The sequence below is a fragment of the Leptonotus elevatus genome, chromosome 10 (assembly GCF_054856555.1).
Source record: "Leptonotus elevatus isolate MCC_2025b chromosome 10, RoL_Lele_1.0, whole genome shotgun sequence".
Classification (NCBI taxonomy): Eukaryota; Metazoa; Chordata; class Actinopteri; order Syngnathiformes; family Syngnathidae; genus Leptonotus; species Leptonotus elevatus.
Window position 1 is genome coordinate 22692468 of NC_141248.1, and position 16835 is coordinate 22709302.

Below are 16835 nucleotides of genomic sequence, written 5' to 3' on the forward strand. Positions count from 1 at the left end.
TGAGTACATGGATTGAGTGCGAACATGATGGAAAGGTGGGAAAAGGGAGAAAAAAAAGAAGGGAAATGAGAGAAATTTAAAATGGGATTAGGAAATAAAAGTTAAGACTTTTGTCATTATAACCGAGGTCAAGCATGTAGGAATTTCCCACGCTAGCTGAGTCACTTTATCACTTTTCAGTGTCCTGTAGAAAATCTTTGTCATTCATTCTTTTCCCCCAAATTTTATATTATTATTTTTCATTTAAAGGGACATTCAATGATCCCTAGCGCCATCTAGTGGCAAACTAATAATTCATTCATAAAAAAAACCTCGACTGTTTATGTCAATAATATGCCAAAAAATATGAGCTGTCATGTTTCGCCGCCATCTTCCCGCTACGGACAACTTCGCGAGTGTAGTTTGCCCGAGTGGTGCTTTTGCATCGAGTGTCGGACCCAATGGGTCGGCCGCAGCTTACCTTCCTCAGCTGGGGCCTGCAGGTAGTCATCACTAACTCCCGTGATTCGGGCCTGTCACCTGTGACTTTCTGCTTTGCTCTTGCAAGCTTTTACTAGCTTTTTTTTGTTTTGTTGCTAGCTCCTCCCGCTAGCCCCTCTCATTAGCCACTCCAGCCTCTTGTCTCCGACTAACTCCTGCTAGCCGCTCTTGGTTAGCTGCTCCGGCTAATTCCGTCTCGCTCGCCGAGACGCCCGTTTGCTCTAATAATAATAAGAATTGGTGGCAGGCTTGCGAAATGTGGTCTCTCTGACCCACAGTATTGTACGTGCTCCTGCGTGCTGCTAATGCTATTCTTTGACCTCTAGATGGCGCTATGGACTACACACTGGGTCTTTAAATGACTGTTTTTTTATAGTACATGTACCTTGTATGTGTTTGCTGTGACTTCCTCCCCAGACTAGATGACCTCGTGGTGGGAGCTCCGATGTTCATGCGCCGAGGGTCCGATGGGCGCCTGGAGGAGCTTGGGAAAGTTTACGTGTACCTCCAGAAGGAACCTTTGCAGCTCGAGCCCGGTCTGCATCTATTCGGCCGGCAGCCTTTCGGTCGCTTTGGCACTTCACTGGCGCCTTTGGGTGACCTCAACCAGGATGGATTTAATGGTATGAGTTATTAATGATGGACCAAAAGTGCCATTCTGGTTCGTTGAAGGCTCGTGTACTGAGTCAACTGTTGTAGTCAGTGATGTCATTGGCGCTGATAGTTAATTGCTCTGCTGTGCTGGCTCTTGGGCTGAGTTGTCAGCTGCAAAAAATACCTCAGGCAGCAAACAGGAAAACTACAGTGCTTTGTCTCACTATAATTTACAGACACTCGCCTGGCCACGTGGTTAAAACCACCCCATATACAATGAAAATATTGGCATAGGCTTGCCCACTAGGCCGTTGCCTGTGCCCCTAAACATAATGCTTGTCGGAAGAAGTAACAAAAAGAAGAAGAATAAACCGCAAACCCAGCCAGAAAATGGGGAAATGTACTGTTTTTATTCCTTGTTCCATTTGTTGACACACCGTAAGTAAGTGTAAACATAAATGACAGTCTTTAAAAGTTGTCAAATACACCTTCAACCCAACTTTTAGTCATACATGTGAAAAAGATAGCTAAAACAAAAAGCTTGTAGCATTAAACAGCCACTAATGAAAGCTACCATTAGCTTAGCTTCTATGGAAAAGAACACAAAAACGCCTTTTACAAGTAATTCTAAATCACGTCATGAAAAATCACAATAGAACAAATAAAACAACACAAATACCTTGTCCCCATTCCAGCTCGGTGCTTAGAGAGCAACAGCGTAAATTGGCATTTCAGTCAGCATTTCTTTTTTTTGTTAAGTGTATTCCTGTTAGTAAAGACACCACGAGTGGATAGCACTTCCTGGACTGCCGGGAGTGCACCAAAATAAAAGCACATAACATAAAAATCCCGACTCGAAAAATAAAGCATGGAAGGGAACAGGATATTGACATTAGAAATCCAACAGCTTGCCAAACTAATAAACAGTCTTTTATGAGTTCATTACACTGCATTTGTTGTTTGTTTTACATTTGAATCTCTACTCTGTATCAAACATAAAATGTTTGCTAGACACTTGCAATCTGTTGCCATTGGATTATGATTCAGGACTTTGCTTGTGACTCATGCAATAATTTGAATGCTGATTTGAGACCATTATGCAGCTTGTTCCAGTGACAGCAAATGATCAAAACAGTTTTTTTGTGTGTGTAGGAGTTCAAACACATTGACAGTCAGTGCCACATGACATCGATTCTGCTCCTTACTGGAAGCTGCTCTGCAAATTGCAGTTCTGTCGAGCACGGTCATTGTGTCAAACAACCAAGATCCACAAGCTGCTTCACATTACGCTGTTTGTGTTTACAATCAGACATGGCCATCGGCTGTCCTTACGGAGGAGAAGACCAGCAGGGACTGGTTCTTATTTACAACGGTTATCCGAAGGGATTGAAGGACACGCCCACTCAGACCCTCTCTGGCCACTGGGCTTCCAGCTCGTTCCCTGCCAACTTTGGTTTTGCGCTACGAGGCAACACAGATCTGGATCTCAATGGCTACCCGGGTACCGCATTCCACTCTCAGAGAAATATTAATCAAAATGGCCCTCTTTTGATAACTCACTTTAATTCTCAAATTTCCTCTCTTGCAGACCTCATTGTTGGCGCTTTTGGGGCTGACAAATCTGTGCTGTATAGGTGCGTTAAAAGAATATAGTATTGTAACAGATATGTAATAGCAGAAAACTCGACAGTTTTGTTATTAATTGCGTTCTGTGTCTTCACTCAGGTCTCGACCAATAGTGACTGCAAGTGCATCTCTCACTGTGCAGCCAAACATGTTCAACCAAGAAGAGAAGCTTTGTGAGCTTTCCACGAGGACTGGAACCACTCCAGTGTCTTGGTATGACCACCCACTAACTTTCCTCTAAAACCTTGACATTGTACTAAGAAAGTAATAGCGCAATTACACATGATAATGTTTTTTCCCCTATTGCGGAACTATAGCTACTTCGTCAACAAAAAGCTCTAGCGTTGAAATAGCTCTCTGAAAATAGCCAAACATGTCACAGTTCTATTTCGGTTATTTAAAGTTTCCCCTCACAAGAACGTCAAATGAGTTCATGTTTGCCGATTTCCTGTCCAAGCTGGTCTTAACTAGAAATGCAGAAACACAGCATACTGAAACCAAGCGGAGGAAAAAGATGGGGAAAATACATTGAGCTTTCCAAAAAAAGTTTTGTTGAAGCCTTAATAAGCATAACGCACGATTTTAGACCTGGGAACCATTAACTGCAACTGCACAGTATTTTCAAACAGGTGGATTAAAGCATGGTTTGTTTACAAAAAAAAAATTCTGGTGTTTGGAAAAAAAAGTGAGGCAAGGCAGGAAGGAGTGCAGGGTGAAGTAAATCAAATTGAATACCAAAGAAAAGCAAGGTACTGGTGATGGCTCCAAGATGTGCGCCGCCGGAGCAGGGACCATGCCGGCCGCAGGACGTGCGCCACCGGAGTAGGGACTGGTGATGGCCCCAAGATGTGCGCCGCCGGAGCAGGGACCATGCCGGCCGCAGGATATGCGCCGCCGGAGCAGGGACCATGCCGGCCGCAGGATATGCGCCGCCGGAGCAGGGACCATGCCGGCCGTAGGACGTGCGCCACCGGAGTAGGGACTGGTGATGGCCCCAAGATGTGCGCCGCCGGAGCAGGGACCATGCCGGCCGCAGGATGGGCGCCGCCGGAGTAGGGACTGGTGGTGGCCGCAGGATGTGCGCCGCCGGAGCAGGGACCATGCCGGCCGCAGGACGTGCGCCGCCGGAGTAGGGACTGGTGATGGCCCCAAGATGTGCGCCGCCGGAGCAGGGACCATGCCGGCCGCAGGACGTGCGCCATTGGAGTAGAGACTGTTGGTGGCCGCAGGATGTGCGCCGCCGGAGTAGGGACTGATGGCAGCCTCGGGACGTTCGCCGCCGTGCAAAATCAGTGGCCGCCACCAGTCCCTGCTCCGGCAGCACACGTCCTGCGGTCATCAGCAGTCTCCCGCTTTTGTTTCTCGGCTTCTTTCCTGCATTCGGGTCCTCAACCCCTCCACACCTGAAAGAAACATGACAAAACTAAAGTCTAATCAAAATCACAGATCACGACAAAAAAAGCGTGCACAATTACAAACCCGCCGCTGTGTTTGTAATTGTCTTTTTTCTTCAACTTTCAGTGTCGGCGTCAGTTTCTGCCTGCTGGCTCATGGAAAACACCTCCCGTCTCATCTCGGTGAAACACACGCACACGCACGCAAGCGCACACATGGTCCCCATTACGGTCTCTTGCTTTCTTTGCGTGCCCTCGAGTATGCTGGATTGAACTGTGGTCAAAGTGGCTGCTAACATGAAGATAACAGGGCAATTGTGTAAACAGACGCTAACCTGTTGGGCTCCAACATGTTTGTTGCTGCCCCGTGTATTATCTGAGTTCTCATTGCAGTTAGTCATTTAGACTGCATGGCTGTTTTACGATTCAATATACTGTCGCCAAAACATGATAAACATAACATTACCATAATAATGTTTTTACATGTGCTGAGACGTGAATGTATGTGTTGTATGCAAATTTACACCGTCTTGCATGTGCACATTTTTAGGCTTCCTGGTTGAAATTCAGTTGGACAGCGCGAAGCAGAACCAGAAGGAATCTGTCAGGAGGACTCTGTTTCTGGATAGTCAGCAGTCCAGTTGGGTTAAGACTTTCAGTCTGGCCAATGGACATCGCATGTGCCATGACACCAGGATCTATCTACGGGTTCGTCTGTCATCACCATCATTTTTTTATTTTTCCCCAACTGGGAGTTCATTGGAAAAAGTGAACATGATCAGCTGAAGCTAATGAAGAGTTATTCATTTGTTTTCCCCGATTTTAACTGGTTTTATAATAATTGTTATGGTTAAAATATAGTTAAACTATTGTCTCACATCTTTTGTACGAATACATCTTTGTACCTGTCTATGCTAATTTGCAAGAATATAATTCTGTAAATATTTTTTCAGGAATTTTGTTAGAACACAATCTGAAGGTTTTCTGACATACAGTATTGTAAACAGATAGACAAAGTGTGGGAAAAGAGCTTGCCCTCGAAATTCGATTTAATGTCCAATGTATTCCAAGCACCTTGAATACAACAACATTAAACCGCAAGGTCAAACTCCATTGGGGCGCAGTCAATTTGCTTGGCTCGACCCTGTGGAAACATACTATGGAACAATCTGCGATGAAGAAATGTTGCCAAGCGATAATCTGAAGTTGGTGTTCATGAATCCATACAAAAGATCAACAAACAGTCTTCACTGATGTTGTTGTTGGTGACGCTCCAAGAAATGTGGGATAGGTCCGATGCAGGTCAGGAAGAAGACCGCCAGCGAACAAAACGGAATTTGCACTCAGTAGACTGCAGACCCCCACCAATGCCAAACAAATGTTTTTGGATCAGATCAAATTGAATTTGAGATTCCGTCTTTTGTCGCCTGTCTGTGTTTAGTAATTGAGATTGCCCGACATTGAATGGTGTTTCCAAGCCAAACTACTGATATGTGGAACTGCCAATGTGGAACGTGAACGTATTTGCAAAATACGTTCAAAGCTACTTACAAATACATTTAACGTATTTTCAAGTACGTTCAAACATAATTTGCAAAACACGTATTGCTTTATGCGCAAGGTCTTGCAAAAATACACGGAATGAGAAGGACTTGTCTGGACTGACCCCGATCGACGGACGTAAACCTGCTTCAGTCAGTGCTCAGTCGCCGAAAGGTGGGCATCGTAATTGACGATCGATGGAAGTGCCCGCCTCTGCGGTTACATATCGAAAGGTGGCGCCGAAATCTATCAGTGACGGGAAAAAGTTATTTGTGGCAGCAGCTGTAATGTTTTAATTTACGGGTAGATCAGAAAATTAACAATTTACGCAAAATACCGGCTGGTCCGATATAGCTAATCAGATCGGTGGAAAGTCTAAAATGGATTTTGGTCAATATATAAAGTACATATCTATGTAGTTTGTAATGAGACGTAATCATTCTGCAGGCCTTTTCCACCCAGTCATATAATCAGACTGCACCTGCAACACCGGGCGAATGTAATTACCTTTCTGGTTTAGGACAAAAGGTTAAAGTTATTTCCTAATAGAGAGGTTTTGAAGTTTGTTGGAAGTGTTGTTTTTTTGAGGCACTTATTACCAAATGCTGAGGCGAAACGACTACAGTACCAATCATCTCATCACTCAGCGGCGTTTTGATCAAACAGCGCAGCGCGACTGACAAAAACACTCGAGAGCAGTGTTTTGTCCTTTGACAGGATAAGAGATGCTTTGACCTCCAACTGGCAACCATCAGTCAACATGTACCTTTTCCTGCACCTTTCTTTCTTTATATTCTGTCTCTACTTGCATTCCTGAAGATGGAGGAAGTGCATACCTTCTAAAAACTAAATAGACAAATGTATTCATCGTCTCCATGTCCTTCAATATGCTGTATGTCATTTTGCTTTTTCTTCTCCCGCTCCTCATGCAAGTGCATCTCTTCTGGTTTCAGGCCGAAGAGGAGTTTCGGGATAAACTCTCCCCCATATTCATCAGTTTGGCCTTCAGCCTGGATCCACAAGCCCCGGTAGACCAATATGGCCTCAGACCTATCTTGAATTATCACACTGAACAACTCATAGAGCGGAAGGTATGTCCAATTTGTCACATTTTCCAAGCTATTAACTCATTCAAACCCAAAAATGTCTAAATATGTTTTTCACTCCCAAAAACGTATTTTTACGTAAAAAAAACCAAACATATTTACATGTTTTTTTAAATGTTTTTTTTTTTAATGCTGGAGCATACAGAAGGCTTTGATACATGTCCTGAGCTGAAGAGGTCGCTTAAAGCAATGGTATTTATTTAAAAAAACGGCCAGCAGGAGAGTGTAAGAGATCAATCAGGGCCATGATGCAAAAAGCTCTTTTTCCCAGTGTTTTCAACAGGTTTGTGAATAAGGATGAAACTTAGCTACATTCTAATGCTAATTGCGGCAAAACAGAAACAGATACAAATACGCTTTCCTGATGAAAGAAGAGACTCTAAACTTTCTTTTGGTAGCTTTCATGTTTTTATAGCAATGGAACGGAATATTCTGCGGACCTTGCAAATGAGTCAAAATCCAGCACAACAGACGGGAGCGAAGGGGGTTGCTTCAGTGAAAATGGCTGGGAGTGAACGAGTTCATGAAAACGGAGGACAATGTCTAGTAAATGACAGTGTGGTCTACTTGAGCTTGAAGTAGGCACACAAATGCGTAAATTGCAGAGCTATCATAAAACCACACTAAACATATTTCTAATATCTGCCATCCATATAGCCACACCTTGCGTTTTATAATCTAAGCATTATGGCCTTTCAAATGATTTCCAGCAGATGGCTTGACGGCTACCTTACCAAAAACAACTCATCCGCCAATGTTTGCAATTAAGCGCATTTCAAATTGCATAGACAGAGGTTACTGGCAACCATTTTGAAGCTGACATAAAACGCACAACCCCCTTTATAGTTGTGAACCCCATATGGTTCGAGGTTTAGGGTCAACCCCAAGAGGGCAAGAGCTGATTACTGGACTTTTTGGTCCCCTCTGAGCATATGATGAAGGTTTATGGAGGACTTTGGTTGTACAAAGACACACAAGAAGAACTGACACTTGCGTTTGGGTGGGGTGGCGCTCTGTTTTCAGACATCTGGATGTGGTTTGCTCGTACATGTTGCCGGCGCTTTCCTCCGTGAGGCAAAAGGCGGAGTGTGCACACGTGCGCATGTGTTCCATGTGACATAAAGTGATCTGTGCATGTGACGTGAATGCGTGCGTTGCATCATGGGCTTGTTATTTTACGTTGAACACGCAAAGAAGCCTGGGAAGCCGAAAGGGAAAACGCAGTCATCTGTTCAGTCGTTTGTTCTGGCATCTTTTCACTCGAAAAGGAATGACAGCGTTCGGATCCATTTATCACATGATCAAAAGCACACGAACCATCGAATGGTCTGGTGTCCGTAATCGAGAGCGAACACATTACGGTACGGTTACTTTTCAACGTTAGCATGATGCTTGATTGCAGACCGTTCCACAGCCACGCAAATCCAAGACTCACCTGTGGATGAAACTATTCTTCATGTTCCATCCATCTCAGATTTTAAACATGGTGGCACTTGTGTAGCGACGCACTTTAATGACTATTCTTATATTACTACTGTTAGAGTAGACAATTTTTATATTCTACTCTTTGCGTGTTCAATTAACTGAATGGTGAGATTCTGGTGAAGAAGTCCCTTTGCAAAGGTATTATAATTATCAGAAGCTTCTGATGACAAAAACTGACGACACTGAAGCCGTGTTCTGGTCAGATTGTCTCCTGTTCTCCGGCACATCATTATTTATTGAAAAGTGGGTGAATACGAAAAGAAAATCAGATTTTTCGATGACACGTTTTTGGGCAAAAAAATCCCCAATTTATAAAAACGTTCTATTTCAAATATGCCATGACCAAAAACGTCTTTATATACGTTTTTAAAAGCTTTTTTTTTTCCAATGCTAGAGCACACAAAAGGCTTTGATGCAGCCTCAACCTGAAAAGGTCTCTTAAAGCAATTTTATTACAAAAACGGTCAGTAGGTGGCAGCAGAGTATACATTTGACAGATTTGTGAATAATGATGAAACTTAGCTATATTCTAATGCTAATTGCTGCAAAATGGAAACAGATAGAAATTAATTTATTTTTTCTGATGAAAGAAGAGACTATATTCCTTCTTCTGGTAGGTTCTATGTTTTTATCGCAATAGAACGCAATATTTTGTGGGCCAAAACCCAGTAAAACAGCCGGGAGCGAAGGGGGTTGCTTCCGTGAAAATGGCTGGGAGTTAAATGGTAAACGGAATATGCAAATGTAGATTTGGGGTACGATTCCAGGCACTATTACGCACACACACAACAATTAAGAGGAAATTCACAAATAAGAATGAAAATGAACAGCTGTGTCTCATAGAAACATTTAGTGCAAGAGTGGCCCCTCAAGGCTCGTCTGCCTTTTTTTTTTTTCCTTTTTTTTTTTTTTAAGAGCTCAATATTGTTCATTCGGAAATGTCATCATCATTGCTCTTTTATTATTATTTTTTATTATTATTATTTTTTATAAATATATATATATATATATATATATATTATTTTTTTTTTGTGTGTGTGTGTGTGTGGGTGAGTATGTGTATGTGCGTGCGTGCGTGCGTGCGTGTATTTGTTAGCTCACCAGAAAACCTATTAGAAAAAATCTCATACCGTTCACCTAAACCGAACACCAGGAGACCCGAGGGGCTCGTCTGCCTTTAAATAAGGGATGGCATTGATGACATCTGAGCCAGGAATTTATATGTTTTAATGCAATACAACCTGGCACCGATTCAACATTGCTAAGCCATGAAATGTTGCAAAAAGTCGCATATGAAGTCATGTTCCCCAGGACACACAGACAAATGCTTTTAGAATGTCTATGCAGTTTATGCAGACGACTGCCATGAATGCGTGCATCCGTCTATTAACACATTCACATTGTCACCAAGCGGGAATGTAAACTGCTTAGAAGTCAGCCACTAAACTATCAGTGAGCCCGAGCAATTTATACATCAGACAACATTTTCATGTGACTGTTTCTCATTGTGTCACAGACATTTTTTTTTTTTTTTAAAAACAACTTTTGACCGATTCATGCAGCCAGAGACGGATCACATCATATGTAACGCGAGTCCTCGTCCTTGGAAATAATCCAATAATAAAAAATAAAAAAAAGCAGAGCAAAATGTTCCAGATTGTTCGGTCATATACGTCGGTCTGTTGAGCCTGCGGCGAACATGGCTCGTCTGCAAAGCGAAAGAAGTGAACGTCGACAAGAAATGATTCGGATCGAGACGACGCAAGTGTTAAATGGGCCAATATCCTTGAGTGCAAATAAAACCAGAGGCTTGAAAGTGAATCTTCCCCGAGACAATTTTAACTATTGCCAGGCTGATTCTTTGGCCCCTGTAACATTCTTTTGGAATCTAATGTCTCCCATATGTTGGAGAGAAGAGGGTAACAATAACAGTAAAGTCCGGCACGGAGACGGATTGGCTGGCAGAAAAACAGGAAAATAAAGAAAAAAGGAATGAAAGGCGCACTCGAGTCAAATCAAATGACATTCAAGTTGGCTTGGTTTTGCCAAGACGTCTGTCATATAAGACCTTAAAACAAATTAATCCTTTCAACTCTGCGAAATATGAAATGTTATGCTTACGATTGTCTTTCCCTCAAAAATGTCCTAATTGCTTACATTGCAATCATCTTTCATGCTCCGTACCCTTGGTCATATTGTCTCTATTCCTCAAATTGTGTTTCCCACATGAGCGTGTTGCTCTCATCGTGCCAACATGAAAGACGTGCGCCTCCCGACAGCTTTTGGGGATTGTGGCGGTTTGCATGTCGTATTTAGCTGATGGTGTGTCGACTTAATCGTCACCATTATTTCATGAAACCATGATTCTACTCCACCGGTGTCTGTAAACAAAACACTTCCTTAAAAGCTTTTCTGTATATAAACGTTTGAGCTCTGTTCTTTCCCCACACAATACATCTAATCCCTCGCACCGCCGTCCGTGTTTTTAGGCCCAGATTCAACTGGATTGTGGAGACGACAACATCTGCGTCCCTGACCTGAAGTTGGCTGTTTATGGGTGAGAGGAAATCACCTTTCTATTACTTTACCTAACTCAACATACTTCACGTATGCGGATCATCCCACCAACCATCCATCCATCATCCATCCATCCATCCATCCATCCAAGGGCAAGTTTTGCTCCAGCTACGAATTTCACTGGCCAGTCTGTATGTGCGGTTAAATAGCATCGTACAAAATTGTGTGAGTTTGGGTATGCTTTTAGGTTGCAACTCAGATGTTGCCCAAAACCAATTCATCCATTCATCCATTTATCCATCCATCTATCCATCATCATCCATCCATAATCCATCTATCATCCATTCACCCTTCCATCCATCATCATCCATAATTCATTCATCCATCATCCATCCATCAATCAATCATCCATCCATCCATCCATCCATCCATAATCCATCCATCCATCAGCCATTCATCCATCATCCATCCATCTTCCAAACAACCATCCATCATCCAACCATGATCCCTCCATCTATCCATCTATCCATCCATCCACCCATACATCATCATCCATCCATCCATCCATCCATCCATAATCCATTCATTCATCCATTCATCCACCATCCATCCATAATCCATTCATCCATCCACCAATAACCCATTCATCCATTCATCCAACCATACATCACCCATCCATCCATCCATCATCCTCCATCATCCATCCATCCAACCAACCAACCAACCATCCATCCATCATTCATCCATCATCCATCATCCATCCATTCACCCACCCACACATCCATCCATCCATCCATCATTATCCATCCATCCATCATCCTCCATCCATCCCTCCATCATCCAACCAACCATTCATCCATCCATCCATTTTTTGAAGGACACACAATTGTCCATATGTGTTATCTTACATTCCCACATGTACGAATAAGTTAATGTTTTTTAACACTTAATACTTCACTGCCGTGCTATGTGTCTTCATATGGGTGTGTTTCTATGTGATGGGAAAGAGGTGGGTTTCTGTATACTTGTTACTTTTTTATTTGCCTGTTTTAATCTCTGTTAGGCAGTTTATGTATCTGGTCGGTAGCCGACCTTATTTCAAGGTATCGGTACTCAACGCAACGATCGAGGATACCCTCTTCGTTTTACGATCATATGCTAGAAATCGGAATAACAGAAAATTGCCATGAATTTCTTGGAATTTTAAGTAAAAATGATATATTGGAATATTGGTGACTATTCAAGAGTTGAGTACTTGTATCGGTCTGCTAAAAGAGCTATCAAACATCCCTAATTTTTAGCATTTAAAAGTGCCATATAAATCAAATGAGATTTTTTTTTTAAACATTGTCACGGTCGATTTGGACTGGTAGTGCACTGCGGAGAATAATAATAATTCAAACATGGCCGAATGGCCAGGAAAACACAGGATGCATCCAGTGCTTTTGGCTTGGCAGCACTTTATGCAAAAGTTATTTCACCGGCAAGATGAACAAACATAATGACAAGAAAATGTGTTGCTTTTTTGCTCTAAATCATGCAAAGGAAAAAAAAGTACAAAAGGAATACACTGCAAAAAAACGGAATTGTTGGAACAACAACATAGAAAATGGATGGATGAATGGAGACGATGACACACACACGCACACACAGGCTCATATCATTTGTCGGTCTCTGAGCCAAGTTTCTCAAAAGACAAACAAACAAACTCTCGTTGTATTTGGGCCTATAAAACCCACACGGTCGCACCATTTCTCTTTGCTGAAGAAACACAATCACATCCAAAAATTTTCCCACCGTGTCCGTATATCATCTGTCATGGCTGTCATGGGACCACATTGAAATCATTTAACGGAATAAAAAAATACCTTCACCTGAAGTTTATGTAGCGCGTGGCTCACAAGAACTGGCAAACTTTCGGCTTGTGAACGAACCACTGGCTGCTGTTTGAAGCGTGAAAATCTCCGCTTGCAGACATTTGCCCATTCTCAGCATCGATACGGTGTGATAGTATCAGCGTTACTTCTTTTGCATGGCCTAATTCAATTCATCTGGTGGTCTTACCTTGCAAGGGGCCGCTGTGTTCAGACCTTTTTGCGGAGGGGGGGGGGGGGGGGGAAGGGATGAAGGAAATGTGAAATCAAAGAGGAACCCTGATTTTGAGCCTCAACCAGACCTTCTTTTTTTTTTCTGGAACACGAATGTGCTGTTGGGGGGAAAGTTGGAGCGTGCGATGGGATTTCTCACAATTTAAAAAAAAGTGTGTTTTTGCACACAGGGGCATCGCTGTTAACATGCACGAGAAGGTGGAGTGAGTTTCCTGAGACAAAATGGCCGTGATCAGATGAGGGTCATTTCCCTGGTCGGTCATGGACAGTTATGCATATAAGTGGTCTCTGGGGATCGCGTCTCACAAAGACCAATTGTGAGGACTTGGGATCTCTGCTTTTCATTTACTTCTTCAGGTTCTGGCTTCAAATGAACAGCAGCGGAGGAGCATGCGGTGGTTATTTAGGGATGTGACTCACTAACTCAAAAAAGGAAGCATTTAGCGCAAGGCTAAATTTTAGTTCATCTTTTTGGTTGTGTCTGTCTATGTTTTTTTTTGCTTGGCTGGATGATGCAATTTCTGTGGTTTTCCAACACTTTGTGGAGATCTAAGGCAGTTTTTTTTTTTTAAATAATGTCCTCAGTTGCCACAAGATGGCCAAAGCACCAGCTAATAAGAAGTAACTGGTGTCAAGGAAGTACAGTGAGCTATGGAATTTTGAGTTAACAGGGAAAAAGCTATTGGAATGCGAGTTTGATAGCACCTACATGAGGGAAGGAGCTGGAAGAGGTGGTGACCAGGATGTGGAGGGTCTGAGAGAATTTTTGCTTGGATAGGAGGGTACCAATTTAAAAAAAAGTGAATATGTATATAGGTTATATATTTTTTTAAATATGATTTTTAATATATTTTAATATCTTTGAGTAGATGTTTTTTTCTTTTCTTATATATATATATATATTAGGGGTATAAATTGCAGAGTACCTGGCGATTCGTTTCAATTCGATACAATTAATCCCGATACGAATCTATAAGTTGATTATTGCGATTTTTACTCAAATTTAGAAAATACTAATCAGAACAACAACAACTTGTAAATGTACACTGTAAGATTTGTAAGAATTTGCATTTATTTATCTGAAACTTCAGGCTTATAACTGTGAGTATTTAACAAACGGATTGCAATCGGTTTCATGTTTGAACAGCTTTGAAATAAAAATATTAAGGCTTAATGTTCCATTGATATAACAGTCTTCCATGCTTAAAGCGTGAACCCTAACCCAAATAAGACACGTTGTTGAATATTTCCATTTAAAAAAATTATGTTTAAACATCGATTCGGCCGCATATCGAATCGATTCGAGAATTGCCGAATCGATTTTTTTAAAACACCCCTAATATATATATATATATATACGTATGTGTGTGTGTGTTTGAGAAATAATCCAATGAGAATGATTTGGAATTGATGAGAACGTGTTTTCACTTTCCGCCACCCAGTGACAGAAAAGAAGTTTACCTGGGTGACGAAAACTCCCTGAGCCTCACCTTCAATGCCAAAAACGAGGGAGAAGGCGGCGCGTACGAGGCCGAGCTCTACGTGCGGCTTCCCAGAGAGGCCGACTACAGCGGGATAACGCGCAACAATGCGGTTAAAAAAGACCATGTATGATGCAGTCTACATATTTGTTCAACCTAGAATAGGTCAAATGCAACTTTTTCTTAACAATTCAATGCGGCGTGATCATTATGGCGTCTCTAACACTAAATTGATGAGTGAAAAGTGACCACACACAAGTTGAACGTTTTTTTGTCTTTGGGTGCGTTCCAGAGTCTGACTCCGCTAACGTGCAGCTATGAGGCAGAAAACGAGACCCGCTTCCTCATATGCGATCTGGGAAACCCCATGAAACCTGGCACCAGTGTAAGAACTCATTTATTTATAGCAGAGAGAAATAACACTGTTTTTACACTGCCGTGACATAAAACACACCAAACGTTCACGTGGCTAATTCATTTAAAACAGAAAGAGCATAGAAACCATAAAAAGGGCCATGGTCGTCTCTGTTTATGATTGGATGCAAGCTGTTTGTATATGTTTGAAGATAATTGCTGAAAATGTGCATAGGGTTTGACTATTTATTTAATTTTTGGTGTAAACAGTATCCATTTTTTGACACACCGTCTTCGTTTGTGAGCGGAGACAGGCTAGCCTGATTTTTTTTCTTTTTCCTTTTTTTAATCATTCCAATTTGGCAAGGATGTTTGCAACACTCTTTGTGGTGTGTTAAATTTAAAAGGCATTTATTTTGACTTACCAGAGCAATTAGAAAATGCACTGTAGAACAGTTTCTGGTGTCTAGTAATGAGCTAATGCAACATAGCAACGTGTAAGGAATCTTTTTTTGTTGTTGTTATTGTTGCCGTGTGTCATTCTATTCTGCAATTAATCACATATTTTTCCCCCTAGTTTTGGGCAGGTCTGCGGTTTACTATTCCCAGACTCACAGACAATCATAACACTGTACAGTTTGAGCTCCAATTAAGAAGGTAGGTGGTCCCTTTTTTTCAACATAATTAGGCTTGAGTGACAAACACAGGCCATTTGTGAAAGAACCCCACTAAGACGCATTCGCCGTAGTTTTCATTGAAAAGCAGAGGTGGCAAATCCAGGTCCAGAAAGGGAAAAACCCTAGCTGCCACAGTTTGGCTTTAGCCTCGGGTGCTAGCTAGTGTTAAGTTATTAACATTGTTTTTCAGTTTCAATTGATATTTTAGCCGTTTTGGATTTAGTTATAGCAGTATGGCTCAATGAATAGAATTGTATTCTTATCTGTCTCACTCTCAGAAGAAGGGCAACGGGTTTCTTCCATTTGCTATCTTGAAGGGAGTTTAGTCTAGTACCGGTCTCAGCCGGTCGGAAGAGGGGAGGCACAGGCTGATTATTGTTTTTCTCTAATCTGATTTATACCTATGGGAACTTGCTGATGGGAACAGAAGGGGGGATTTTCTTGTATTCACTGAGTTGTAAACAAATGTACTGTGGGCTGATGGGAGGAGACTTTTCGTATTCACCCACTTTTCAATAAATAATGATGTGCCGGAGTAGAGAGGACACACAATCTGAAAAGACCACTGTTTGAGTGAGTTCAATTGTTGTCATCAAAAGCTTTTGATACCTTTGCAAAGGGACTTCTTCACCAGAATCTCACCATTCAGTTAATTGAACACGCAAAGAGTAGAATATAAATATTGTCTACTCTAACACTAGCTAGCTTCGATGGTGCTTGTTTACCTTTTAGGGAGCTAGCTAGCTAGCTAGCTTCTCGGGGTAAAGACAAGCTGTGGCAGGGTTTTTACTTTCTGGACCTGGATTTGCCACCTCTGTTGAAAAGGAAAAATGAGATAATTTTCCTATATAATATATAATTTGAATGATAACAACTCCTAATCATTTCAATACTTCATCAACGCAATTATTTTTCTAAAGGAAGTTCGGTGGGGTACGTGTTTATCATTATTTATATGAAAATGACCATCCTCTTTCGATGAACTGTCATTTGATCACTGTATCGTAATTCCTTGTTTTATCAGGCAGTGAATATCTGCGAGTAAAATAGTAAAATATTCCTCTGCTTATGTGTCTGGTAGTAAAAATGCAAATAACTCTGAGAGCGAAGTCGTTCTGTTGGAGTTGGAGGTCGCTGCACTGGCTAATGTCATTCTGCAGGGGTGAGACGTCTCTCAATTCGTCTTTTGTGTCTTCTACTTGGGCTGGCACGAAACTTTGACATCATCTGTTTCAGGGTTTCCCGGCCAGAAAAAATCTTTCTCCCTCTCCCCAATTGGAGCGTGAGTCAGAGTCTGACGGACGAGCAGGACATTGGTCCCGAACTTCAACAGGTCTATGAGGTAACGTATCTCTCATTTTTTCAGCCCGAAAAAATGAATGAATTATAAAATCCCGGTTTGTTTTTAAATTTATGAAGTATTATGAGAATAGCTTAATCGATTTGAAATTTTTATAAAAACTTTGTAAAT

The 16835-nt window shown here is 41.8% G+C and overlaps 1 protein-coding gene across 2 annotated transcripts in view; it reads left to right on the plus strand.

The window, feature by feature from the left end:
- Window positions 1–16835, plus strand: part of LOC147167657 (integrin alpha-5-like) — a 32770-nt gene that overhangs the window by 10791 nt on the left and 5144 nt on the right. For both annotated transcript variants that reach the window (XM_086087165.1, XM_086087166.1), the window contains 13 exons: window positions 898–1103; window positions 2384–2575; window positions 2663–2708; window positions 2800–2913; window positions 4222–4277; window positions 4645–4802; window positions 6590–6727; window positions 10717–10784; window positions 14295–14460; window positions 14626–14718; window positions 15265–15344; window positions 16446–16526; window positions 16601–16706. In XM_086087165.1, coding sequence (XP_085943291.1) covers window positions 898–1103; window positions 2384–2575; window positions 2663–2708; window positions 2800–2913; window positions 4222–4277; window positions 4645–4802; window positions 6590–6727; window positions 10717–10784; window positions 14295–14460; window positions 14626–14718; window positions 15265–15344; window positions 16446–16526; window positions 16601–16706 — 1504 coding nt within the window. The remainder of the gene's footprint in view (window positions 1–897; window positions 1104–2383; window positions 2576–2662; window positions 2709–2799; window positions 2914–4221; window positions 4278–4644; window positions 4803–6589; window positions 6728–10716; window positions 10785–14294; window positions 14461–14625; window positions 14719–15264; window positions 15345–16445; window positions 16527–16600; window positions 16707–16835) is intronic.